The sequence below is a fragment of the Gallus gallus genome, chromosome 11 (assembly GCF_016699485.2).
Source record: "Gallus gallus isolate bGalGal1 chromosome 11, bGalGal1.mat.broiler.GRCg7b, whole genome shotgun sequence".
NCBI lineage: Eukaryota > Metazoa > Chordata > Aves > Galliformes > Phasianidae > Gallus > Gallus gallus.
The window spans coordinates 976,034-1,003,459 of NC_052542.1; the positions used below are offsets into that span (position 1 = coordinate 976,034).

At 51.4% G+C, this 27,426-nt stretch overlaps 1 protein-coding gene across 2 annotated transcripts; it reads left to right on the forward strand.

Annotated features, from left to right (window-relative positions):
- The first annotated feature begins 997 nt into the window (after nt 1-997).
- On the forward strand, nt 998-27,089 carry PSKH1 (protein serine kinase H1). 2 transcript variants are annotated; one of them, XM_015279128.4, is made up of 4 exons: nt 998-1,040; nt 2,520-2,669; nt 3,665-4,696; nt 22,392-27,089. In XM_015279128.4, exons 3-4 carry the CDS (start codon nt 3,752-3,754, stop codon nt 22,707-22,709), a joined length of 1,263 nt encoding a protein of 420 aa, XP_015134614.1. In that variant the 5' UTR covers nt 998-1,040; nt 2,520-2,669; nt 3,665-3,751; the 3' UTR covers nt 22,710-27,089. The 2 variants fall into 2 exon arrangements, with proteins under 2 accessions (XP_015134614.1, NP_001264611.1); NM_001277682.2 differs by having other exon boundaries at nt 2,561-2,669; nt 22,392-27,082.
- Nucleotides 27,090-27,426: the final 337 nt, after the last annotated feature.

Genomic DNA, 27,426 nt, shown 5'->3' on the forward strand with positions numbered 1-27,426 from the left:
CCCTGCTGGCAGAGGTATAGGGGCACTCTGTGCTGCTTCCTCGCTTCTCTCCTCCACACCCCAGTAGGACTCGGGGCTGATGGAGGCTGGAGGATGCGGTGCTGTAGGGCTGCCCTGTGGCCAAAGGTGGGACTTTCCATCGGGGCACAGAACAGCAACCTCAATCCCCACGGATAGGCTGCAGCAGAACAGCTGAGCCGGAGTCACCTCTGTGCTCAGCCCCCAGCCTGGCAGCCCCTCCGCGCTCAGCTTTGGGGCCTTATTTCGGATTTCTTTTCCTAAGCAGATTTAATTGAACATCCCCCTGCTCCGACCTGTGCTCGGCCTCGCTGGGACAACCTTGAGCTTGTTGCCAAATGGATCTGGGGATAACCCGTCCCTCGGTTCGTGTCCTTTGAGGCCGAGCCCCTGCAGGTGGCAGCGAGGGTCAGTGTGGAGAAGAGGAGCTCAGGGCAGAGCTCGTGGCTCTGCAGCCCCTGGCAGGAGGCTGTGGGGAGGGGAGGTCGGCCTCTGCTCCCGTGTAACAGCAATAGGGTGAGAGCGATGGCCTCACGTTGAGGGTCAGGTTGGGTGTTGGGAACAGTGGCACAGCTGCCCAGGGAGGTGGGGGTTCCCCATCCCTGGAGGTGTCCCGGAGCCGTGGGGATGTGGCACGGAGGGAGGTGGGCGGCGGGCACGGTGGGGTGGGCTTGGAGGTCTCCGCAACCGCAAATGGCTCCTTGATTTCCGTGATTCCACGAGGGATAGTGGTTGCCAGGAGGCAGCAGCCAGGCTGGGTCTCCACAGCACGAATGACCCGAGAAAGCGACGTTCTGATGGGCGCTCTCCGAAGCCCGGGGCTGCGACCCGAGGGCGCCGCGCACCGCCGGCTCCGTGCGCTCACTGTCGGAGGGCGCCGATAGGGGGCGCGAGAGAGCGGGGCGGTGGCACGGTGCGCGCGTTGCCCCGCCCACCGCCGGCTCTCCGCCAATCAGCTTTGCTTCCGGCGCACGGTGATGACGTCGGAGGCGGTGCTGGGCTGCGGGTCGGAGCGGGTTGAGGTGAGTGCGGGGCTCGGCCGTGGGACGGACCCTTCGTTGTCCCCTCGGGTCCCTTCTGCTCCTCCGGGTCCCCGGGTCTGCGGAGCCTCTGGGGCGGGCGGAGGCCACGGGCAGCGCGCTGGAGCTGACGGCAACGCGCAACCCCGCGCTGTGCGGCCGCCTGTGGGCCCCTGGGTGCACTCAGAGGGCGGTCGGGGCGCGGCTGTGGGCCGGAGCTGCTCGTCCTGTGGCGCTGTGCCTCCTTTGGGGGGCCTCAGGAGAGAAGTGCGGTTGCAAAGCTGTGAGGGGCTTTGTGGTACCCGGAGGGGCCTACGAGTAGGTCGGAGAAGGGCTCTTTATCGGGAAGTGTAGTGACAGGGCAAGGGAGAATGGCTTTAAACTGAAAGAGGTACTGATTAGATGTAAGGAAGAAATCTTTTCCTGTGAACGTGGTGCAGCCCTGGCACGGCTGCCCAGAGCAGCTGGGAATGCCTTATCCCTGGAGGTGTTCAGGGCTGGACTGGATGGGGCTGTGGGTGCGTTGCCCCTGCCCGGGGTGGTGGGCTTTAAGGCCCCTTCCAGCTCAAGCTGCACTGCAGTCCCTTCGTGCTGCTCTAATTGGTGGTGGTGAGGCAGTCAGGCCTCAGGTGTGCAGGTCAGGCAGCTGCCACCCCACCCATAGGTTGTTTCTGGCTGTTTCCATAAGGCTCTGGCTTTGACCAGGGAGCTGGAGGATGCCTGTCTGCCAGCAGGAGCTGTGGCACTGCCCTGCCAGTTGTCTGAGGAAGGAAACTCTTTGGTACCAAAGCGTCCAGCCAGCTCTTTCTCTCACCCATTACAGTTGTAACAAAGGCATGCTGACATCTGTTGGGCAGTTTAGAGCCTTCTGAGTGTGTGGTTTCCTATTCAGAGAGAGGGCTCATTTCTGTGACACATTCACCTCCCAACTTCTCAGTGATTTCATGTATTTCCCCCCCACCCCTCGTGCTGGCACGATGCTGGGTGTGCCCAGAAGGCAGAGCCATTACCATGCTGCTGGCTGATGTTAGCAGCAGGATTCATACATACCCGTTCCAAGCTCCGTGTTGGAGTCTTCTCATTGCTTTTGTTTACTGCTGGAATGCCTTACACAAGTGCTTCTTGAGGTGTGGAGTTGCTCTGCAATAGTCTTGTTTGCAGATGCTCTCATTCTATTTCTCTGTGAACTTAATGTATTTTAAGGTGCAGCGATGCTGTGGGGAAAAAGCTGCTCATGTGAGTTATGGTTCAGAAGTAGCTATAATATTTCATGTATTCCTTGTCACAGTGCTGTAATCTGAATGAACACCCAGCTGTAGGACAGCCCTCCGTGAGTTTAAATCTCCATTAAGCCACCTGTAAAGTTGCTTTTTATTTCTGCTGCAGACCTGTTGGTGTCTGACCTTATGGTCCTACCAGGAGGTCTTAAACGAGAAGATACGATGCTGATGTCTGATTTTAATGTGCTTGCTTTCTTTCCAGAGTGACTGTAGAGCATAAACTTCTTCCTGTTGTCCCTCTAGAACACCTTTTTTTCCCCACGTAATTCTGATGGAAGACCAGCTGGGGCTCCTGCAGTGCTGAATAGTTGCTTGGAGAAGTGGTGAATGAGTGAAGATACGCTCAGTGATGGTAAGGTGGACGATTACATCTCAAGGCTAACAGCTTTTCTGTAGTCTTCTACAAACGTTGTGGCACTGTAACGATGGGCTCTGAGCCAAAGCAGAAACTTAAAACTGCTCAGCTAATTGCCAGAATGCATGCAGGCAGTTTCTTTACCTCCAGATTGTTTTAATCAGGACCTAAAGTAAAGACTTGCTGAAGCACAGCTGATCTGGATCTGTTGGAGTAGAGTGTGGTGAGCAAGAGCTCTGTTTGCTCCAATGGGGAACAACTGGCTGAAATTCTACTTACTGCAGCAAAATGCAGCTCCATATGGGAAAACAGAAGCTCTGCTTGGTATCTGAAAACACAAAGGAAGGCAAAACTGAGCTAGGCATTAGAAAACATTAAAGCCCACCTTGGTTTCTTAGGGCTCGGAGGACAAGGGAATTGTCAGCTCAAAGTTGCCCTTGTTAAATAAAGCCTGGCATTCTGCAGGGCATGCAGTGATTAATAACACGCACTGTAAGAAATAGTCTGCCTCTGTCTGCATATTCCTCACCTTCTGTACAGCTCCACTGATCTTTGAGAGCAAAGTAATGAGAGGTTTAAGGCACCAGGACAAGTTAAATGTAAAGAAAACATGAGGATTTGTTGGGTGAACAAGTTGCTGAGGCAGTTTGTGGAGTCTCTAGTGAGGAAATAAGGTTCTGGATGGTGAGTGCCTTGCAGAGTTTAGCAGGTGAAACAAAACTAAGGGGGGTGCTTAATGCTTTCCTTGGTTTTTATTAAGCTGCTGGGGCTGGGCGGGATGAGCTGCAGAGATCCCTTCCAGCCTCAGCCATTCTGTGCTTCAGTGCTCAGCTAGGAGGGTGAGGCAAACTGCTTAATAAAAAGGAGCTGCTCCGGTGAAAATCCTCAGCTCTCAGTTTGTGGTAGCGTGGCACTGTTGAGGCATGAACCGCCTGCGTGCTTCTCCTGGCTTTGATTGCCATTCATCTGCTTCTCCTCCTTCTTTTTGGAAGGTTCAAACGTGGGAGCTGCTGCAGGTGTGGTTGCTGCTGGCGCTGCCCTGGGAAGATGCCTTGACAGGGAATTAACACCTGTCAGTGATGGGCTGTGGGACAAGCAAAGTGCTTCCCGAGCCCCCCAAAGATGTGCAGCTGGATCTGGTTAAAAAAGTAGAGCCTTACACGGGCCACAGTGACATCTACAAGCATTTCATCAAAGATGATGGTGGGGCTGTCATCAAAGCCGGCTCTCCCTCACCCCCGCGTCACGCCAACCCGTTTCCTGGTAACCCCCTGCCTGCCCAGCCAGCCCAGCCCGAGCCCCGCAAGAACAAAGTGGCCAAATACCGTGCCAAATTTGACCCCCGAGTGACAGCCAAGTACGACATCAAAGCCCTGATTGGAAGGGGCAGCTTCAGCCGCGTGGTGAGGGTGGAGCACAAGGCCACCAAGCAGCCCTACGCCATCAAGATGATAGAGACCAAATACCGGGAGGGGAGGGAGGTGTGCGAGTCGGAGCTCAGCGTGCTGCGGAGGGTTCGTCACACCAACATCATCCAGCTCATAGAGGTGTTTGAGACCCAGGATCGGGTGTACATGGTGATGGAGCTGGCTACTGGGGGAGAGCTGTTCGACAGAATCATCGCCAAGGGTTCCTTCACGGAGCGGGACGCCACGCGCGTGCTGCAGATGGTACTTGACGGCGTGAGGTACCTGCATACGTTGGGTATCACGCACAGGGACTTAAAACCAGAGAACCTGCTCTACTACCATCCTGGCACGGATTCCAAAATCATGATTACAGACTTCGGGTTGGCCAGCGCTCGCAAGAAAGGGGATGACTGCCTGATGAAAACCACCTGCGGGACGCCGGAGTACATCGCTCCCGAGATCCTGGTCAGGAAGCCCTACACCAACTCTGTGGACATGTGGGCTCTGGGTGTCATCTCCTACATCCTCCTGAGCGGCACGATGCCCTTTGAGGACGACAACCGCACCCGCCTATACCGGCAGATCCTGAAGGGGAAGTACAGTTACTCGGGCGAGGTGAGTGTGGTGGGGTTAGGATGAGGGGAGGCCCATGGAGTTGTGTGGTCTGGCTGTCTCATGTAGGGCCGTGTTAACAAGAAGTGATTCTGGCCCTGAAAATCCTTTCTCTCTCCTGTGCCGAACTGCTTCCATTGCAGCACAATGAGCTTCAACAAATGTGTCTGTAGAAAAAAAAAATCCCACTTCCTCCAGAACAGAACTGGAGGGACTGACAGAGCTGAGCTACTTGCAGGCACATAGCTGGGGTGCTACTGAAACTCGTGCCGGGGGTTGGGAATGGAGGAGGAAATCAAACGAGGGGTGTGCAGACACAAAGCCAAGTGCGGCCTGAAAAATACCCTTTGCTGAAATGCGAGGCTGTGGCACACGAAGGCCTAAAGAGCATTTCTGAAGTGAGTCTGTGCTGCCTTCTGAGCTGAGTACCTAACAAAACCAAGCGTGGAAGGGTGGCTTTCTTAAGTAACTCTGGAAGAAGGGACCGTAAGGGGTGGTTTTGAGGCAGAAGATGCGTGCTCCCATTCTCACAAGGTCCCATCACTCCACAGGACAGAGCTGGCTGAGCACACAGCTGGGTGCCAGGCTGCCCCACAGTGAGCAGTCTGGATTTCTGGGTGTGTTCCTCACCGAAGATGCTCTAAAAACAAGCTTCGATGACTTCTGCCTCTCTTTTGTAGAAGTGTTCAGTTTCCCTCATGACTTCCCCACTGGGAAGGTGGGAATGTGTGAGTGTGGTTATGATTCCTAAATGACAGTAAAATAACTCCTGTGTGTCATGGCATAGGAAGACCTCTGGTTGTTCCCTTCTTCCCATAGGGCTCCTGATACCTTCCTTGTTTCTTTGGCACCTCTGAGCTGCTGATGTAGCGTGGTCCAGTGTGGCTCCAAGAGATTTCACTGGTGCTAGCAGCTGGTTTGAGGCTGTCCCGGTGTATGGATAACTTGGTGTGCTCCATCTAACATCTCCACCCTCACTGCGCGGGCATTCAACTATTCTGAGCGCTCCTTGGTGGTAATTTAGTTTGATGTCTTCTGCTTCTTGTGCCAGAGCTGAATCATTTTGAGAAATGTTGGCTTCCCAGACTGCAGTACAAAGGGTCTTCTTGGGTTCAAGCCATTGGATTCTTATAGGCTGGAGGAACAATGGTGGCACGTGTGCTGCAGAGCAAGCACGAGGCTGTGCATGCTTTGGATGTGCCAGCATGAGGCCCTGAAGCCTTTTATTTGTTATCTCCCATTAAACAACAAACCTGTGAGGCTGTTACAGGTGCTGTGTGTGGCATGAGTGGTTTTGGAAAGCTGCAGGTGTTTTACTGCTTTTGGAGTAAGGTGCGCATCAGCCAACGGCACCTTATCGTTTGCTCAGATGCTTTCTGTTCTCCCAGGGAAAATGAATGCATTAATTTACTGGTGTAATGAATGCTGTGCCTGACTGGAGCTGTGCAGTGGCAGGAGCTGTGGTAACAGGCTTCTTGGTTTGTGTGTGAATTCCAGCTGGAAGTGTGGAGAGCCAGAGAGGTAGAGGTGTTTTGCACGTTTCCTGTGCCTTGCCAGCTTTCTTGCTCGTAGTCTGGGCTTTTAAATGCTTCCAAATGTCTGCTAAACACAGAAATTTGTGTTTTTTGTGTGTGTTACGCTGGAAGAAGTCTGGAAGATGTCAGAAATGAACCCACTGATACGTTTGTAAGGCTCATGAGAGCATCAGGAGCCGTAAGTCCCGATTCATTTGGAACAACGTTGGGCAGAGCACTGTGCCATGTTGCAGAGCTGCGTGCCTCTGTAGGTGCAGGAGCAGAGATTTCACAGCAACAGCTCATTCTCCTTTCTCTGTCAGCTCTGAAGATGTGGAATGGGCTCCCTCTGAGATGAAGGGGCTGCCATGCAGTCGTGTGCACTCCCATTCCAAACCACTCAAGTTTGAAACCCCGCATACTGCAGGTCTCAAACAGGGCTCTGGGGGTTGTCTGAAGAATTAGTCTAGTCAGCCTGAGGCCATCCCTAGGGAAATGAGCTGAAGAGTAACATGCTTATCTACTACTACCATGAGGTAAGACACACTGGTAAATGTGGTGATAAAATCTGTGGCTTTTTTGAATGAAGTTGAGCATTGCAAATCTATCCAGCCCCTGTATGGGACTCAGCAGCCATGCAGAGAGGTGATTCTGCTTGTCCAGCTTGCTTGGATTTTGCAGTTGTGGTTAATGAAGCTCCTTACCTGTGGCTCTTGCAGCTGTAATGCGCTCATGGCCTTGGTGTGGATCAGTGGTTTGCTGAAGAGGAGAAGCAGCTGGCTCCATGCTGAGGCTGCAGGCAGTGAGGGAGGAGGAGCAGCTGTGTCCTTCTTCCCAAAAGGGATGGGAGAAGCTGCTGTAAGCAGTGGTGCTGGGTTGCTCAGGGTGCATACGGGGGCTGGGGAACTTCCTGGCTTCTGGGGGCCCCAAAAGTTCCCCTGAATTCACACAGCACCTGCATGGAATACAAATCAATGGAGAGAATAACAGCAGTGGATAAAGGGGCCCCTGCACCACAAATGTACAAGGCTTGGGAATTTGGGGTGGTGGCAGTTGTTAATGCTGATTGCTTCCTTCAGCTCTCCCTCCGTATCTACACCAGCTGACTGATGTTGGAGGCACCAGGTTGGACTAGGTAAAGGTTTGCCCCACCCTCTCACATCCTTAACTTTGGGGTTTGTTAATGGTGCTGCTCTTTCCTCTCCGTTTGTCCCTCAGTGCCCAGGGCTTTGTCCTGCCCCAAGAGCTGCAGAGTGAAGGGCAGCCTGCAGGGCAGCTCGGTGTGATCGTGTGCTGTGTCACATGTGCCTGCTGGTGTGCCAGGAGCATTTGTGTGTCCTGTCTGACGTCAGTGGAGCAGGTACTGCTGTCTGACGTGGTCCTGGCTTATGGCTTGGAGGCAGCACTGTGCCAGCTGAGCTTGAAATCAGAAATCAGTCCCGAGGCTTACCAACTCCCACGGGCTGACTGAGCTCACAGCGTGATACTCCTTTGGTGAGGCTTAGAAATGTAGAAAGTAAGGAGGGTAAACTTTCCCTATTAATATTCTTAAACTCTTTAATTGCGTGTTGCTCTGCACATGGGTGAAAAAGCAGACTTACTGCCAATAAGAAGTGCATTTTGCAGATGATAGAATTAGGTTAACTTCCCTTTCTCCTGCAGAAGCAGTTTTTTTTACTTAGGAGAAATGAGTCTGCCTTGACGTTTGTCTATAAAGGAAAATGCCTGAGTTGTGTTCTGCGTGTGACTCTGCCTTTCTCTGGTGGGTGACTCACTCATGGTTGAAGTGTGAGCACAGTGCCCATCTCGTCATCCCTCCTCGCTCCCTGGTGCAGTGGCTCTGTTGTTTGACAGCTCCCCTTGCCACTTGGTTTTGCTGTTCAGGACTCTGCTCATTTCATTGCACCCTTGAGGGGCCGGGTCAGCTCTGAGACACCATCTTCTAAAACCACCCTTATCATTTCCTTCTCTGTACCCTATCATGTCCTTCTCTGATACCACCTGGTGGTGTAAATGGAGGTACCTCCCCTGTCTGTGCTGGAGGAGGGGTTGGTGGTACATTCATATGGTCATTCAGCCCATCAAGTCCCAGCTGTCAGTGCATCACCACCACATCCCTCAGTGCCACATCTCCATGGCTCTGGGACACCTCCAGGGATGGTGACGCCTCCACCTCCTTGGGCAGCTGTGCCGCTGCCTCTTAGAAGGAATTTGTCCTAATACCCAACCTGAAATGATGGTGGGGAGAAGGACAGAGGAGGAGCAGGGCAGTGGGATCACGAGTGGAAGGTGATGCCCGTATCGCTTCGTTCAGTAACCTGCAGAATTTGAGTTTATCTTGGTGAAGGTCTACCTGGCTCTCTCTGCTTTCTGCTCTCAAATCACTTGAATAGTGTTCTTACAGACTCTATTTGTGTTCATTTGTCTCTCACCTTTTCTCCCCAAGTCTCTAGAACCTTCTCTTTCAGCTGCAGAAATGGATGTTCAGTGGATCACGTTCTCGAGGCCCCTCATTCTCCAAAGGGAGCGAGACAGTTGTCCACCATTCATTGCTTCTGAGACTTCTTGTGCTCTGCAGCTAAAAACAAACAGAAGGAAACTACATTCCCTAAGCTGTCGTTGCTGCATCAGTTCCTGGCCTTTGTTAGGCACTCCTGATGAATGGGAGCTACGAGTTCACAGCAATATTTCTCCTTCAAAAGGTCTGAAAGCAGCCTTCTGATGTCTCCTCTGTCCATCTGCTGCTGATGGCTCATGAGTCATAGCACCAGCTATGTTTAGCTTCATCACCACGCTCTGCAGGTGGTAAATTACAGCTTGCTTTTCTTGGTCTCTGGCTGCTGGAGGGCAGTCTTGGTGAACTGTTAGACCTGAAATGGGTATACTCAAAGGCACACAGGAGGAGAAAGCTCCTAAAGAAAACCACGATGCTTGCCATCGCACTGCGTTACGTTTGGGAAGGTTTATCAGATGTTTCACAGAACTCGGCAGCGTGATATGAGATTGTGGAGGTTTGAAATACAAAGTACTGCATGTTGATGCTGGCCTGGACAATGAAAACACATTTGGAATTGACTTCAGTAATAGGTGGGCAAGGCTTGCTGCCTGCCAGGGTTCCCTTAGGTGGATCCACCTCTCATCCCTATCAGCATGGCTCTCTTTTCCCCTGCAGTAACAGGAGTCCATCCCCAGGGCTGGACTGCTGGTTGTGTTGTACCAGTGGGTGATGCTTTCCAACATGGAGCAGTGGCTCACATGTGCTTTGCAATGTCTTGCTGGATGGGAAGAGCAGCAGCTCGTGTCAGCTCAGCGTGGTTGTTGAGCAGTAGTTTGCCCTGGGATCTCTGCTGTGTAGAGGATTCTGGTTTGAGAAAACAACAGCTTGGGAGAACGTGGCCTGGAATGAACTGCAGTTGTCCACATGTTTTCATAGTTCCCCTGGTCTGTGGCTGCTTGTTGGGTAGCAAAACCTCCCAGTGCTGAAAGGGTGTGCTGTGGTCTGTCTGTTGGTCTGTCCCTGGTTTGGATGGCAGTTTCCTAGGAAAATAAGCATTATAGTGATCACCTGCCCTAACTTGGAGTTGGAAGTACCAGGCTAAATGCAGACATAGATGTACCTGGAGAGTTTACTCAGTGGATAGATTCAGGCTTGCAGAATGCAACTGATTCCATGATAAGCAGGTTACCTTAATAAAAGGTGAGCTGATTAGTGTGGTGTCCCAATAGCTCAGTCACTGTAAGTAAGGCATAAGACACACATTGTCCCCAAGCAGCTTTCTGTGCCTGCAGAAGCAGCAAGAATGGAACAGTGTGTTGGCAAGTGGAGTGCCTGTGTTCTTAGCTGCTACCTGACAGATAGCAGGGGAAAAAGATGGAAAGCAATTCCAAAGCAGCTGATGACTTCAGGCACTCACCTGATGAATCCTCAAACTGAGTATGTTTGTAAACCTATGGGTGCTCCCAAAGTATTCTTGTAATTGTCCTCACTGTGGAGGTTGGTCTCTAATGGCACGTGATGGAGTGAGCTCATAGGTGTTTACTGAGCTTTCTAAGAGAGCACGGGGATAGAGAGAAACATTCTCAGATCTTGGTTGTGGCTTCTTAAAGAGAACCATAGATTGGGTTGAGTTGAAAAGGACCTTCAAAGGCCATCTGTTGCAACTCCCCTGTGCTGAGCAGGGACACCCACAGCTCCATCAGTGCTCAGAGCCCCGTGCAGCCTGACCTTTGGGGTCTGCAGGGATGGGGGCACCACCACCTCCCTGGGCAGCCTGTGTCAGAGTGCTAAGCTTTGTATGGATGCTGCAGAAAGCATGGCCGCCTGGCCACCAGTCCTGGGCTGGCACATGCATTTTTCCCCTTCTGATCACTCAGGTATGTGTAAATAACTCAGCTCTGTGCAATTAGGAAAGAATTATTGGTACTGCCGTGGTAATATGTGGTACTGCCCTCTTGAGCCATGCCAGACCCATGGGAAGCTTTTGTAAGGCACGATCATGGTCTGTTTTTCTCTGATATCCCTCCACATAAGGAAGAAGTGCTCCTTGTATAAATCTGAGGGTTTGGGTTTTCTTTTTTTTTTTTTTTGCCTAGAAAAAGGAGGGGGGGGGGAAATCAATTTCCAGAGGAATGTTCTATTGCCTTTCATAGAGCTGTGAGACAGCAGCGTAGAGCAACGAGAGTGGTGGTGAGATGCAGTGGGGTGGCTGTGCTGAAAAGAACACCGTGCTCTGCTTTGAAGAGCTGAGGCACTCGAGCAGCATGAAAGTGAGCCTCTCCCTGCAGGCACAAAGCACTGTGGCTGGGCACACGGATGTGCTCCTTGGAGCATTCCTGTCTCTGTTCTCTAATGCTCCTGCTTGGTGGCTGGGGGTGGAGGTGGGTTTGTGTTGCTGTGTGCGTTGTGCAGCTGAAGTGTTTGTCCAGCTCTCCTCAGCTGCCCAGCAGGTATTTTAGGCTCTCTGAAATGCTACCAGCTCAGTCAAAACCTGGAAAATCCTTCAGCTCAGCACGTGTTGGTGACTGCGCTCCTGCAAAACCATAGCGTGCTGTATTGGAAACTGCTTTATTTGCAGGTGAAGAAACACCTCTGCCTGTAAAAGGGCACTGTGCAGGCTTAAAACCAGTGTATGCATTGAAAAATTGATTCCCTTTCTGCTTTGGCTGCTTATTGAGGTTCTGAAGATTGCTTCCTCTGCAGCTGCTGTGTCACAAGGACCTCATCAGAGTCATTCCTGCCATCTTTATATGACGTGCCCGAGGGTAAGCAGGGAGAAGAGTGAGCCCCTCATCCCATAGCACAGCACCTACAGGTTGGTGGGGGTAGAAGGCTTTGGTTTGTAGGTGGAAGACTGCATGTGGGGCCGTGGCACGGTGCGTAGCTGAGGATGGAGGAAGGCAGGAGCTGCAGCTCAGGGAGGAAGAAGGACTTGCAGTCATACAGCACTTCTGTGCGTTGGCTTCGTTTCTGCATCTCTGGGCCCCATAAAATCCTATTACTGGCAAAGCAGCATTTGTGGAGAGTTGGGGATGTGGGGATAAAGGAACATTGGTAGGGGAGAAAAAGACTATTAAGCTGCCTTTGTTAGAATATAAACTATTGGCAAAAAGGATTTAAGCCATTAACTGTTTGACTCCATTCCAGTGCCCTGAAACTGGACCAAGCAGTTTTCTCTGTCACTGTTGTCATTGTGCCCTTCTTCCTTTGATTTTATTCCCTTGCTTATTAACTGTGGCTCAGATTTTTCAGGTGAGTGCTGTTAATGGGCTGCATGCTGGAGAAGCTGCAGTGTCCTTCTGGCTGCATCTGACCATCAGGCTGGAGTTGTACAGGGGTGCAGTGTGCTCCTGCCCTGGGGTAAGGCAGAGGAGGACTGAACCAGCATAGGTAGGAGGGCACCCATCTGAGATCAAGATCCTGATTTCAGATCTTTTTCAGCTGCAAAAGAATGTTTGGGGGAGCTTACATTGGTGCTGAGTTGGAGGGCTGGCAAGATGCTTCCTGCTTGTTCTTGGCCATCTCTGCACCTAATCCCTGAAATGCCCAAAGCTGATGAGATTGCAGCTGAAGCTTTCAGACCCGGAGTGGCAGGGGAGCTGGGCTTTGGTTGGGAAGGGGTGGCTCACACCAACAGTGGTGCATCTGGAAGCTGGGGGAGATTTTGGTGTTTTGGAGCACGAGCTTCACGGCTGGCTCCTCTGCTTCTCACTTCTTTGCTCTCCTCAGCTCCTGCTTTGCCCTCCTGCTGCCCAGAGACTGCGGAGATAGAAATCCCAGGCACGTTTTCTGTTTCATTTGTTATTGAAGTGGCTGCTTTTATGGATTTTCCTGAGAACTGAGCTTTTGCTAATGCACCTGATTAGTGTTGCTTGGTGAGATGGGAACCACGCAGGCAAGTCTCAGAGGAGACAGCTTCTGTCAATGCCATGTTCACCTGGCTGGTGTGCAGACGTGTGCCTGGCTGCATGCCTGTCAGCTGTGAGCTCCCATCAGCATCACACACACACAGAGTTTGGAGCCATCAGCCGTCAGGGTGATTTCCTACCCAGTACAAGGTGGAATTCTGCTGAGGAGAAGGGTGTTCAGGTGATTGCTCTGGTTGGAAAGGACCACCAAGATCATGTAGTCCAACCATGGGCTTGCTTCCTGGGTCATCCCTTTCTGTCTGAAGAATGATTTCTGAGGGATTCTTGCAGTCTGATCATGTTGTGTGAAGCTCTGACACGCAGGCTTCTTGTTATAGCTGGGATGACTCAGAGGCGTTCATCCATATCATTACATCGGATGCTGATAGCAAGGTCTGGAATTACAGTTTCTTATCTCTTTCTGCATTTTTCTCAATTTTTTTTCAATTTGTTTTAAGCTTCACAAGCTTGGGGAATTCTTAATGCCACTCTCCAGCTGCCTTTTTGCTTGGAGGGCTGGTTTTGACAACCTAAGGCTCTTGGGTGAGAACCTGAAAGCACTTTATGGAATATCTTCCAGACCTGGTAGGAGTTCCCATACCTCCAGTGGTTGGCCAAGGGTCTTAGCAAGGATCAATCTGGCATTAGGGTTTTTTTCAGCTGTTTCATAAAAGCGTTTTGTAGTGTCCATGGGAGGGTGGAGGAAATAAATCACAGTTTGGAAATGCACTGTAACACTTGCTGGGTTTTTAAAGCAAGGCAACCAATACTCTGCACTGCACGTGTGCCTGATGTATATTGATTATATGGATAAAGCATGTGAGCAAGTGCAGTGGGGTGGTGAATTGAGCATGTCTGGAGGTGAGGGAGAGGTAGGACCGGAAGCATGGAGCCATCTCCTTGTCTGTCTCTGGGCATGCAGCCTCTTCCCTGGCTAATCCCAGTGGTGCTTAGGGCTTTATGAGCTAACTTGAACAAGGGAGGAGAGGATGTGTTCATTGTATTTGCAGGTGCCATTGAATTGGAGGAGCCACACAGAGTATTTGGCTTAATAGATTTGAGCAGCTCAGCATCGGACACAAATGTGTAGAAATAGGAGTAAGTTAATGTGCAGAAAGGGGTGAGGAATGGAAGATGGGAGGTGTTGGCTTCTCAGGAAAGGATGTGCAGATAGATCACAAGCTGCTGTGTGAGACAGTGGTGTCCCACTGGTGGGAAAAGACAAATGCACTGGGATGTATGACCAGAAGGGGGCATAACCACTTTGCATCACGGAGTGTGTCAGGCTGAAGCTCTGACACTTCTGGGCATTGTACAGCCCCCAAAGCCCAACGCAGTGTACAAAAAACAACTACTGAGAGCAGCAATGCTCACCCCAGAAACGAAAAATCAAAGTAAAACAAAAGAAACCTTCAAGCCAAGTGGAGGGAGCGGGCAGGAGGTCAACGAACACCATTGGGTGTCACAAAAAGAGTCATTGGAAAATTGAAGAGTAATTGGCTGCTTAGTGGAAAGAAGATGTCGTGATAGTGTGCAAATACACCAAGGGTGCGTCAGAGAGGAGAAGGAATCATCTGTTTTCCAGGTTGTATTACAAAAGAGCCTTAAACTGCTTCTAGAAAGATTTATGCTGGACATTTTAAAACACTTCAGTAGCACTTCCTGCTCTTAAGAGAATATATATATGCACAAAAAAAAGGCCCTGAAGCATTACAAGGGGGATTGCTGAAGCTGTCTCGTAGAACAAGTTAGGCTGTCATCTGTCAGGAGTGATGCATCAGCTGCGGGTCCTTTGGGGATGGTGGGAGGGAGTGGATGGTCCGTGGGCATCCACTGCAGCATTGCTTTTGTGCAGCTGTGCTATCTGTCTTTCACTTTCCCATAGCTAATTACTGAAGTTTTAAGGTAAGTTTCAGCCTGATCCCCGTGAAGCTTGCAGGATGGGCAGCGCTGTGTGAGGTGTGCCCATGGAAGAGTGCTGGTGCAGGGAGGAGAAGCGTGCGTGGGGGCACAAAGGCATTGGAATTGCACAAACCTCAGTAATCATAGGATATCCCAAATTGGAAGGGATCCATAAGGATATTGGAGTCCAGCTCCTGGCTGTACACGGAACATGAGAGGCCTCTGGTGATGCTACTCAGCCTGAGGTGGGTTGGCTGTGACTGTCTTCTTTTGAGTCTTATAAAGCATCCAGGCAGGAGATCCCCAGTTCCCTGCTCACCTTTCCAGGGCTGCATCACCTTCTCTTTTTCCCTGCTCTTTCCTCATGTGGGCTTTCCAAGGCACAGCTTCTTCCTGTGCCCCTTGCTACAAGGATAACAGCCATGCAGCTCACCCAAATGATGCAACTATTTGCAAGTAGCTGTAATCTGCTGCTAGGGCAGCGGTGTAATAGCACCCCTTGTATGTTGGGCATCCCTTTAACCTGCTCCAGCCTGCAATCCACGTCAACCAGAGCGAGTGGTTAGTTCATGGTACTCATTATCACCCAAACCAATGGCAATCAGCCCACTTTTAGCATGCCAGATATTTCCCTAGGCAACGTAAGCACGTTGCAGTTGGAGGATCCATCCCTGGCCGGAGACAAAAGCTTTGTGTGTGTTGGTTTTGTAGCTGCAGTAATTCTGCTGTGTGATTGTAGTTTGCACAGGGGGAAGCGGCTGGCTGCTTCCATTTGGAAAGCTGGGTTACAGAAGTTCACAGCACCAGATGGCCACACATACTTATAATGCTGTGGATTATTAAAGGCTCGCTGTTTTTTTTCCCCTTTCATCCTTCCTTTATTCCTCTTCCCCATATCAACAAATTAATGCAGAATACTTGGGAATCTGTTGTGCGTGCAGAGATGTGATGTGCTAGCATCTTTTAATCAGCAGCTTGTTCCAACCCTGTAGAACTGCTTGGTTTTGAGCACATCCTTGCAACTGTAGGCTGGGCATTGCCTTGAGCTGGGCAGTCTTTTCAGTGTTGGAGCCTCAGTGCTGGCCGTGGCACAGTTGCCCCTGCACCAGCTCAGCCTGCCCAGAGCCCCATCCATGGCCTTAAGCACCTCCAGGGATAGGGCACCCATCTCTCTGGGCAGCTGTGCCGTGGCCTCACCACCTTCATTGAGGAGAATTCCTTCCCAGTGTCTAAACTCTATTGACACTCATAGTTTAGAGGCATCACTCCTTGTCCTGTCACTGTCGGACTCTGTGAGAAGTTGCTCTGCATCTCTTTTATAAATCCCCTTTAAGTACAGAAAGGCTGCAGTGAGGTCTCCCTGGAGCATTCTCTTCTCCAGGCTGGACGTGCCCAAATCCCTCAGCCTTTTTTGACAGGAGAGTTGCTCCAGCCCTCTGAGCATCCCTGTGGCCTTCTCTGGACCTCCTCCAATGGCTCCTTGTCTCTCTTTTCCTGGTTACTTCTTAAATGACACAAAACAGCTCCAAAATGTGAGCTCTCCGAAACCCAGCAGCCTCTGGGTAGTACTGCCATCCAAATCTGGATGGTGACACCTGAACTGCTTCCTTCCTAGCGCCCTGCTGTGCCTGTTTTGCTGAGACTCATGCACGATTCAGCTGCCTGAACTTCAGCTGTATGGAAGTCATCATCCAAAGGATTCCTGGGCACCTTGGGCTGCAGCGGATGAGAACCAGCACCTGTATGAGCGGTGCTAATAGAGGTCAGCATCCCATTCCAGGTGCAGGTGCTGGGAGCTCTGCTCGTCATGCTCTGGATGCATGCTTGCTCTCTTCGGAAGAGGAAGAGGTGGGCCGACTGCTCGACCCCTGAGCTGTGCACGTTTGTTCTCCGTGTGCCACTGCAGGACTGTGCTTCAATAGCTTTTGTGCCAACGTGAATAACAAGCAGCAGCATAGATGGGATCTAATCACAGAGGCCCAGCTCTGCGTGCGTTCACCCAGCCTAAGTGACACTCCTGCTTTTCCTCCTCCTCCTCATGCAGCCCCGGAGCCCGAGTTGAATAAAATCGAGCACACTTGAGAGCTCTTTGAGGCATTGTATATGAGGCTGCTTTTCCCCTGAGTTTATTATCGAGCAGCGTGGAAGCTGCGGATCAGAGCTGCACCCCATGTTTTATGCAGCTTAGGAGCTTAAAAGATGCTTTTGTCATAAATGTCGTCGCATCTTGAAAGCAGCAGCTGTCATCCCTGAGGGGCAAGAGCTGCAAATCTCCCCAGCAGGAGCTTTTCCCCCCCTCTCATCGGAGCTGTAAGCAAGGCTGCTGGTGGCTCCGTGTGTGTTTGAAGTGCTGCTCGTTGTGCCACCTGCCTGCTTGGGCTGATGGTGATGCCTCAGTAGCCCACCTGTGAGTCACTGCAAGGAAAAGAGGCAGAAAACCCCAACAAAACAGTGGTGGAAGCTCCCAGGCCTGGCTCGCTTTGTTTGCACAAACATCCGTGCTGGCACAGTGGAGAGTGTAGTGTCGGAACAGGAATGAGCTGTGGAAATACCTGGTGGTGAAGCACAGTGCCGGGTGCTTGGCTGGTCGACAGCCTCTACCTCTTCCACAGAATTAATTGGTCTGTTCGTCTGAGTGGGCTTTTTCTCCCTTCTCTGCTGTCCTGCTGAGGGTTTTCCCTTAGCACGATGGGCTCATTTTGCCCTTGCAGACACCCAAGATGAGGCTCGGGGGGGGCTCTGAGCACCAATGGAGCTGTGGCTGTCTCTGCTCATTTGCAGGGAGTGGGACCAGATGGCCTTGCAGGTCCCTTCCAACCCAAACAATTCTGATTCTATCTGCTGGGGCAGCCCTGTTGCTGATAAAATCTTCTGCATCTTGTAAAACTTTAAATAGCCATCTGTTTTCTTTAGGTGGAGCTGGAGGGCTCCTCTGTCTCCCTGGTGCTTTGAGGCTTCTCCAGCTCTTGATCAGACTCTTCCTATGAATCAGTGAGGCTGGAGGCAGCACTTCTGACTGAACTAGAGCAACCTTTTGAAGCTGTGATAACATGCTTTGTGCTTCAGCTTTTTGTAAGGACCAGCTGGCAAAGGAGATCCGAGGCTCTCGCAGCTCTGTGTCCCTCACCCTCCATGAAACATCATCTGGAGAGCTCACATCACTTCTGCTGACAGCAACACACAACTCGTTTTGGAATCAGGAAAAGGAATGTGCATCTCTCTCTTCCTTCAGCATATGCTTCCAAGTCTGAAAGCAAAGCTTGGAAGTGAGGCAGCTTGGTTTGTGTTTGCACAGGGCTGAGCAGAAGATCCCTCTCCTGCTTTGTGTCTCTAGGGAGGATGTCAAGGAGCTCTTGTGTGTGTGTGTGTGTGTGTGTGTGCTGGGCTGGGCTGGGCTGTGCTGACAGAGCTGAGGAAGGCTCTCAGCCTGCCAAAGAGGGATAGGCATCAGCTCGGATGGTCAGACAGGTCACCTGAAACTCTGGTTCTTTGATATACACTGTCCATACGTGTGTTTGCAGCCCATCTTTCTCCTTTCAGTATCTAAAGGGGTTATGAGAAAGAAGGGGACAGAGACTCCTCAGCAGAGTCTGTTGTGATGGGATGAGGGGAAATGGCTTGGTAGTGAAGCACTGGCACAAGTTATCCAGAGAGGTGGTGGGTGCCCCATCCCTGGAGACGTGTAGGTGTCCCCATTGATGGTAGAGGAGTTGGATAGATGGCCTTCAAGAGTCCCTTCCGGCTCAAACGATGCTATGATTCCTCCCCATCGTCCTGAGAGGCCTCTTTCCTCTTGGTCTTGGTTGTTGAAAAGGAAAATCCAGTGCAGAAGATAGAGGTGAGCAATGGGTGGCTGCACAACTTGTCTCAGAGCCAGGGAGTTACTTCTTAACGGTTGCTTTTCTGCCTCAGGTACACTCACTAGAGAAAGCCAACAGTCTTTCCCACCTTCTGAGGAATCTCCACATGCCTGCAGGCTTGTGCAACTTAGTAGGCAGGGTGTGGGGTTCTCACTTAATTTGGGGCTCCTTTACAGCTTATAGAAGCATCTGATCTCTTCTGGTCCCAGAAGCCCTGCAGTCTGGGTCCTGCCTGGTGAACAGAAAGGGGAGCACCGTAGAGCAGTACGAGGTTTCTGGAAAGTGGATGTGTTTCCCCAGGGAATGGGTTGGAGAACTGCACGGTTCGTTCCACTCGGAGCTTCAGTAGAATGATGCCTTCCCTATTTTTAAACAGAAAGCTTCGGTGAAATAAAAGCAAGGACGTGTGTGGTGCAGCAAATGAAACCTCTGCTTGCATAAACAGATCGATAAACTGATTTGTGTTTGCTGACCAAAAGGAAAAGCTAATTGCAAGTACTCCGTATTCAACATCTGCAGCAAAACTAGAATAATTGGAATAATGAGAAATCCAATTTGCTTTTGCTTGGAGCATATTCTTCCCTAGGCTTCATTTAGCTGGACTGGTGCATGCATAGGCTGGTCATTGCAGGCTGATACGTTCCTTATGGAGTTCTTCAAATTCTATATCACCGAGTTTGCCATCAGGCCTTGGGCACCTGCAGGGATGGGGCACCCACACCCTTAATAACGCTTTCCTACGTGCTTCCCCTGAAAATACTGCTCTGAGAAAAGTGTTCTTCTGTGTCAGTCCTCAGGTATTTATTGATTTGAATTCGTCTTTTGTGTCGCTTTGGATCAAAGTAGAAAAGAGAGGATGGAGGTCCTGGAATGGCTGCATCTCTGCGATACAGGCAGTGCTCAGAAGGGGAAGAGGTTGTAGGCAGACGTGAAGAAGTTCCCCAGGAAAAACAACAAGGTTGGAGCCATGCAAATCCTGCGTTTGTTTTTCCATTGGAGTGGGACAGGAGCTGCTTCAAGCTATCCAACTCATCTCGCTTGCTGCTAGCTGTAGAGCAGATGGTAATAAAGGCTGAGAAGGATGATTCCCTTTGCTATTTATTGACAGAAGAAGCACCCAATGCAAAAGTATGGTAGGAAGTGTACGAGCTTGGTATGCGATTGGTATCTCTGCACATCAGAGTCAGATTGGGCTCTTTGGTTCTCTTGTTGCAAGTAGCATAAGGGCTGTGTGCTTCGAAACATACATGGCTCTGTAAAGCAGACCGGTGTGTTCAGCTGCAACCCTCAGTGTGCTTTTTTCCCCCACATTCAAAAAGGCTTTTTGCTATTTTACATCCCCTCTTTGTCACCGACCACCTTAATGAGTTTCTGATCAAAGATTGCCCATATCCTGTTAAGCAAGAAGTGTCTGGCTTTTTTTTCCCACTCAGCTGATGAAGTGCATTTTGGCAATAAATGGCAAGAAAGAAGTTATTCAGTGGTAGGCAACGACAAACCAATGATAGCTGCAAGCAGCAGACAGCCTGAGCTTCGAGCCGTTCTTATTAACTGAGTTCTTGGAACATTGGCAGGAATGTGATTTCTCTGTGGCTCCATAACACAGAAGTGTTGTCTGATCCGTGAGGGTGCTGTGCTTCCCTCCAGAACACGAGGGCTGTCATGATCAGCAGGATTTTCACTTTCTATCCTGACTACGCTCAAGGATGCTGAGTTTTTGTTCGTGCACCAGCATTTCCTTTCTGTCCCATGTTTTGTGCATTTTCTCTCTTTTCTTGTGTAGTTAGCAGCAGTGCTCGTGCATCCCTTTGGAACACGTGAGCTAAGGTAAGTAAGCAGGCTGTTTCAGTCAGCTCTTGTAAAATACAGCATAGAGTGCTGTATGAATGTGAAGTATGGACTTCCTGTACCCTGATATCTGAGCAGCACATCCTGAGTGTCGACCCAACGGACGGGGCAGCATTGGCTGTAGGCAGGCAGAGCAGGGCAGCTCTGAGAGCATCCTGCCCTTTCAGTGTCAAGTTCTCCTGTGGATTAGCTCTCTTGCAGGTGGCTTTCAGCTTCTTGAAAAGGGAAGATTGCTTATGGTGAATGGCGAGCCTCAAAAAAAACAGGACATGCCTCTTCTTTGGACCTTTTGTAAGAAGAAAAGGGCATTACATCTGACTTTCCCATTGGTAGGTGCTGAATTTTAAAAGCTAGAATCCTGTCATAGAACAGCCACGTTCTTTTCTTCCACACCAAAAGCAGAATGAAAGACGTGGAGCAGCAGCCCTGCTTTTTGAGAACACGTGCTGTTCTCACTTGGTTACACGTGTGTGGTGGTGTATGACCTCAACTCCTGTGCCAGGAGTTCATTGCCTTAAGCTGTTCAGCTGTTGTTAAAGCCACTTGGAAGGGGTCTCCGTTCACGATAGTATCGTTGTTCGTAAGTTTTTATGGCTGTGCTTTGTGTATTAAGGGGTTATAGGAGTAATCAATTATTTTCTGGCCTGGCTTTGTTTCTTTAAAGCCAGAACTCCCTGTTTTGTTGTGCTGTGTTCACAAAAATTCCTTATCTAACATCATCTGCTGCATTTGGAATGCTCTGTAGACTTCCTCCCATTGAGGCTGTTTTAGAATTGGCCGTTGAGACCAAGAACTGCTGCAGAAAGATCTCCCTGCCGTTGGTTTGGGGATGAATGCAAAGGTCAGTGCTTGCTTGTGAGATTCAGGGCTGTGAAGACAAAGGGACAAAAGAAGCAGCACCCTGGCAGCCTGTCACAATCCATCCTCTGAGCAGGATGGCTCACCTTCAAACAGAAAGGGCTTCATCAGGACAAAGCAGGTGGGAACCCAAATTAGAATCATAGAGTGGTTTAGGTTAGAAGGGACCTTAAAGGTCGTCTACTTCCAATGGGAGAGGGATCCTCTTTCCAAAGGAGGGCTGGAATGGAAAGGGCAGATCTCGAGATGAAGTCTCCCAATAAAGAAATAACAGCCTTCTCTTGGAATCTTTATGAAGGGAAATCCAGTGAAACCCTCAGAGCATCCGCATTGACTTCCCTGAGCTCCTCAGATCCCGGTAAACTGGGGACCCTGCAGAAGCCTTTGGAGCTTGGCTGCTTTCAATAGAGAGGGTTTGGCAAGTTCCTGCCAATGCATTTCCATAATCGGCGAGAGAGGAAAGGATCAATGGGCAGATCCTTGGGATGTGCTTAGGAAAAGAAAGAGACTCTGAAGGAAGAGATGTATGCGTGTGGAGAGGGTCTTCGTTTCTCCCATTTTCACATGTGTCCTGTGATTCATTTGGATCACTACGTCGAAACCAACCTCCATCATCTGATCTACCCCAGCTGCCTCCTGTGTGATCTCATTACAACACTGAAACAGTGAGCTCCTCAGCTCTGCATTGCCTAGCCCAGAGTTTGGTGCTTCGGAGAGAGGGGAGGATGGCTTCCCATTAGCAAAGGCTGGGATGTGGCATGATGGGTGACCCCATTCCTGTGGTCCCACTGTGGAGCTGTGGGGATGAGTCCATGGCAGTGGTTTTCATAAGCACCTTTAGGACCACAGTGGGTCTGCCCAGGATGGTGGGAGTGCAGGTGACTTGGGGGAAGAACTGGTGTGGGGAAGAACCGGGGTGGGAAAATGGAAGAATAAAAGGAAGAGGAAGGGCTGGTTGCTTATAATTGGGTGACAGATGGTTGTGTTGGTGAATGCATGGTGCCAATCCCGGTGTGTGGCTGTGTGTTTGTGTCTGCCAGCTGGGAAAGCACACGTGGACATCAGGTGTGGAGCTGAGGAAGCTTCGTCTCTGTTGAGCTGCTGAATTCCCTCTTCCCCCTTGCAGCCTCTCAAAGTAATTGCATCTTACTCTCCTTGGCTGGATAGTGTTGGAAGATTTGAGGATGAAAGAGCGAGCAGGAGAGGCGGAATGCCCTGCAACGCCTTTAAGGGACAGAGGTGTGAATGAGGGAATGAATCAGCAGGGCTGCGCCGGGGCATTTCATTCTAATTCCCTCTTTTGTGTTTCAGCCCTGGCCCAGCGTGTCCAACCTGGCCAAGGACTTCATCGACCGCCTGCTCACGGTGGACCCCAGCGACAGGATGACAGCCCTTCAGGCCCTGAAGCACCCCTGGGTGGTCAGCATGGCGGCCTCCTCCTCCATGAAGAACCTGCACCGTTCCATTTCCCAGAACCTTCTCAAGAGAGCCTCCTCCCGCTGCCAGAGCACCAAGTCGGCGCAGTCCACGCGCTCCAGCCGCTCCACCAAGTCCAACAAGTCGCGCCGGGTTCGGGAACGGGAGCTGCGAGAGCTCAACCTGCGCTACCAGCAGCAATACACGGGCTGAGCACCGTGCTGGGACCTGCCTGCCTGAAGTCTTTCCAGACGTCTTCTCTGTAGGCGTGCAGCACCCTTGCCTGCAGGTTCCTCCCCCTTCTTTCAGGTGTCCCCCCCTCCCCGTGCGGAGGAAAAGGAACCTCGTGGTGGCACTCGTGGGTCTCACGCAGGGTCTCACGCAGGGGAGCAGCTCTCGTTGGCTCAGAGCTCAGAGCCTCGAGCAACACACAGATTGGGGAGCTGCAGACGAGGAGAAGAGCTCTTTCTGTAGCCCAGGAGCCTGGTCGTTCGTAGTTATTTATTAATTCCACTCGCATATGGAAACAGAATGGCTCTGCATGTGCGCACGTAGCACGTACACACGTGTGGGTGGGTGTGTATGTTTAAAACACTTCTATACGCACACATTCTGAGCTGGTTTAGTCACACTCTGTGGTGCCTTTGCAGTGAAGCTGGTGTGAGTCACATGCAGTTAGAGCCAAGGCAGCCCTGACTCACGGCGTGCTGCCCACCAGCTTCTCGTCCCGGCGCAGCGCCACGGAGATGCCAGACAGCAGTTAGTTGTGTGTGCGACGGCCGTGGAGCTGTGAGGATCCCCAAAGGGCTGCCTGCCATCAGCGTGCTGACATCAAGGCTTTGCTCACGTCATGCACATGGGCAACCATGGAGTCCCATCCCTTCCTCCATCCTGCCTGCGCGGGTGCTCCCCGGTGAGGGGCACCGAGAGAAGGATCGTCCTGCAGGAACTTTGTGCTCCACAGAGATGAAGGCAGTTCTTAGGGGTTCCCTTACTTGGAGTAGGAGCAGTGCCTACTGTGCAGGGTCTGTTCTTGTTGCCGTGATGTGGCTTACTGTTACCAGCTGTGTTTCCAATGCTTTGGTTGCTCTGGGATGTTGACTGTCCCCTGCTATTGCCATCGGTCCCCTGGGGCAGGGGAGTGGTGGTGGGAGCTGGCAGGGCGACCACGAGGGCCTCCACAGGGGTAGAGTAGGGGCTTGGCTAGCAGAAGCCCAGTCCTGAAATGACAGCAGTGAGAGATGTGCAGAAACCACCGAGCTGGTAGATACAGCTTAAATCCACCAGGAAAAAAATGGGCTTTCAGTTCTATTGAGCTGAAAAAAGGAGACTTCTAGGGCTGTGCTTTCCACCCCGGTGCTAGGAACCTAACCACTTCACACAACTTTTGTTCCCAGGCTCATGGTGGGGAACGTGACAGAGGATCCGTAAGGACCACGGTCTCACACACTCGCAGCAGGGGTGAATTCCATGAGTCGCATTGGAAGCTCTGCATCCCTTACAGGCTGCTCTGTCCTGAGTGCCCACCTTTCCATCAGCACTAACTGCTGTTGCAGAATTACCAGCTGTTTTTCCTTTAGCTCTGTGGGCTACAAGAAAGAAAAACAGGTTTCTTCAGCTTCTTTTCTCTTTTGTTGTAGCCTTTCCTGGTTCGTTACCAAGAATGATGAACTAGACACAGTTTCTGAGAAAACAGGCAGATTGCCACATTCTGCTTCATTAGCAGCTCGGTGCTCCTTGTATCCCTGCAAACAGCTCTTCAGAAGCAGCAAGTACTTCAAGGCAGGTATGAACTGGAAAAGTGCTCTTCCCCTTTACGTGAAGAGCTGGTCGGATGCTTTCTCAGAGGGCTTCTGGTTATGAGCCTCTACTTGAAGGAGTCTTCTGCTTGTTTGGAGCATCGCAGCCGGGCACTGTGATCTTTGTGTCCACTTTGGTGCTTTTATAGCCCTCCCCAGATTATCTTGCAGGCTTGCCCATAAAGCAGGTCTTTTACCTATGCAAGGCAGTCAAACTGATGGACTGAGCCAAGACCCCTAGAACCTGAGACCCTTTCCTTTAAGCACTGGGCCACTGACGTGCCCAGATTTGTTTGTACCTACCTTGTCCCTGTGTGCTTCACGTGGGTGCGAGAGGGGGGTAGGAGGTTGAGCTCTGGTCTGACCAAGCCTGTGTCTCCTTCACGCAGCAGTGCAGCAGTCTTCTAATCTGTGCCTTAAAACAATTCCTTGGTGCCTTCATTCTTGCAGCTGTGGCACGTTCTCAGCTAGGGGACAGGCAGTGCCACCAGTTGGGGTGCCTTCACTGCAGTCTGTCCTTTGAGGAGCTTTCACTGTGAACGATCCTGCTCATCTTCATCTGTACTCTGCAGGGCCATCTCAGCTCTCCATTGATCTGATATCTCAGGACTTTCCCCTTTTCAGAAGTGCCTTTGCCTGGGGATGGTGGAAGTTAAGATCTATCGTGCTTTATTGTTTTTTGTTTTCCACTTTCCTTCTTTGGCTCCTAATGGTGGTTCTTAATTTGGGTGACAAACCCATTGCTGCATCCTTGGGGTGCAGGCCTCAGTGGAGGGGTGCCGTTGTTGCCTGTACTTGGTTAATAGGGTGAAAATGAAGCTGGAAGGACACCTAGTGGCAAACTGCACCGTGTCCTCGTCCTGATGGAGTTGTAGGGGGTCGAGGAAATGTACGTTTGTCTTTTGGAACTTAGCACTACTGTGTAAAGCAGTCCTATTGCTCTGCCCTGGAAGCTTCCCTGCTCTCTTGGGGAGATGGATACGGCCTCAGAGAACGCTGCGGGTCGATTGCTGGGTATTGTGGAGGGAAATGAATGTGAAAAGGTCTTCCAGCCTAAACATTAATAGCCTACAGGCTGTTCAGCTTTGCATCCAGATTTCTGAGTGCGTGATGTATTTGCCTGCACGTTTTGCTAAGAAGCAATTGCTTGTCCAGCTGTGGTTCACTTCTTTACTCTTTCAGGCTTTTAGGAACTGACACATCAGCCCAGGGGTAGCAGATCCCCTCGCTCCTTCAGTCCAGGAGCAGCCTGTGCTGCTTAGCACTGAGACTGCAGCAGCATCCAGCTGCTCCCACCCATTCGAAGGGCTCTGCGTAGCAATGTGAAAGTGGCAACACAGTGTCTGCATTGCCTGTTTGTCTGGGGAATGAGAGCGCCTCAAACTCTCTCAGCTGCTTTGGGATTTGGATGTTTTCATAAATCACAGAAGCATTAAGGTTGGAAAAGACCTCTCAGATCCCCATGTCCACCCCTACCGTGCCCACTGCCCACGTCCCTCAGTGCCACATCCCCGCAGCTCTGGGACACCCCCAGGGACGGTGACTCCCCCACCTCCCTGTGCAGCTGTGCCACTGCATCACCGCTCTTCCTGAGCAGAATTCGTTCCTGACGTCCAACCCGATATTTGGTCCTCCTTTAGTTCAGATATTTCCTGCTCTGCTAATTTAAGTTTTCTCATGCCCTGCTCTGTTTCTCAGCCCTGTTTTCCAGCAGAGCCGTAGCGTTAGCCTGGGGAGCACGAGTTGTGGCCAGCTGGGCTATGGGGCAGCATCTCTGGGTTGAGCTCCCTGCGAGCTGTGGTGAGCCGTGCAGCGACGCAGCAGCCAACAGGCGGTGCTTTGCAGGCAGGAGAGCGCTCCCATTGACATCCCTGCTGCGTGGGGCCAACGTTGGCTTTCACCTTGGGTTATGCCAGTTGTCTGCGGGCAGAGTAAAGCAGAGGCTGGCTCTTTGGAGGTGGCACTGAAGGATTCCCAATGCGTTCCCTATCTGTAGAAAGATCCAGGTCGGCCCATGGGTTTGGGCAGCTATTTCCCAGCCTTCTTCATCCCAGAAAGCAGCGTGCTGTGCCTGTTCCTCTCAGACCCCCAGCCCCAAGCTGCCTGCGCTGCCCTCGGGAGCTTTTTGGTGCTTCTCCTGACCACTCGGTCTCCTCTTCCAGCCCGGATTCAGAAACGCAGCCCTCGGGTGCTGGGTGAGCATCACCGAGGGGTGAATCTGCCAGAAAATGTGAAGCAGCAGGGATGCTTTGTGCTAACAGCATCACGGAGCGTGGTACCTTCCCCCCCTCGGTGTCCCTATGGTGCAGAGAGCTGCCCCCCCTCGGTGCCACCGTGCCCTCCTCCTGCTGTCCCCCCCATGCTAACACTGTACATCCCATGCGTGTGACCGCTGAGCCACTCCCTGCTGTTGCCCAGATGTTGCACTGCGTCTCTTGAATGTGGAACAAATCCCGGCCCAAAGCAGAAACGAGCACCTATCAGATGCTGGGAGCCTTCCTGTTGCCTTTCACTGCGGAAAGACACCTCCTGGGGCAGCTCTGGGACCGGGGGACCTTCCAGTGCTCGCTGTTATTTTCGGTCACCGAATTTCCTGCACTCATGTCCTGTTTGCTCCTAACGAAGCGCCCGGTTCCGTGCCTTGCCTTTTTGGGCCCTGGCTTTACAGACCGTCTCGTAGGATGAGGTCTGAAGCGTTGTAATTAGTCTGTAACGTTCTGGTTAGAGTGTACAGAGCTATTTATTTTGTGTACTCGGTCTGTTAAACACAGCAATGTATCCTGTGTACCCCGTCGCTGCCGTGTGCTTCCTTATGGCTGCTGCTCAGGGGGTGTGGGTGGGGGCTGGACAGGGTGCTGGGAGCTGCTCACCCCTCTGGGGGGACCGGGGGCCGGGTGAGATGGGCACTCCCTGTTGGAAATCGCAGCTCTGGGGCACTTCTCTCATTGTTACCTGGCTACGAGGGCCAGAGAAACGCTCACAGCTGTCTGGTTTCTCACTTTTTAGGACCAATAGGAAAAGCCATGATAGAGCGAAGCGTGCTCCTTGTGAACCACGTCCTGCTGGGAGGGTGAGGGCAGCGGCAGGGGTGAAGGTGAGCAGGGCACTCAGCAGACCACCACAGAAAGTGG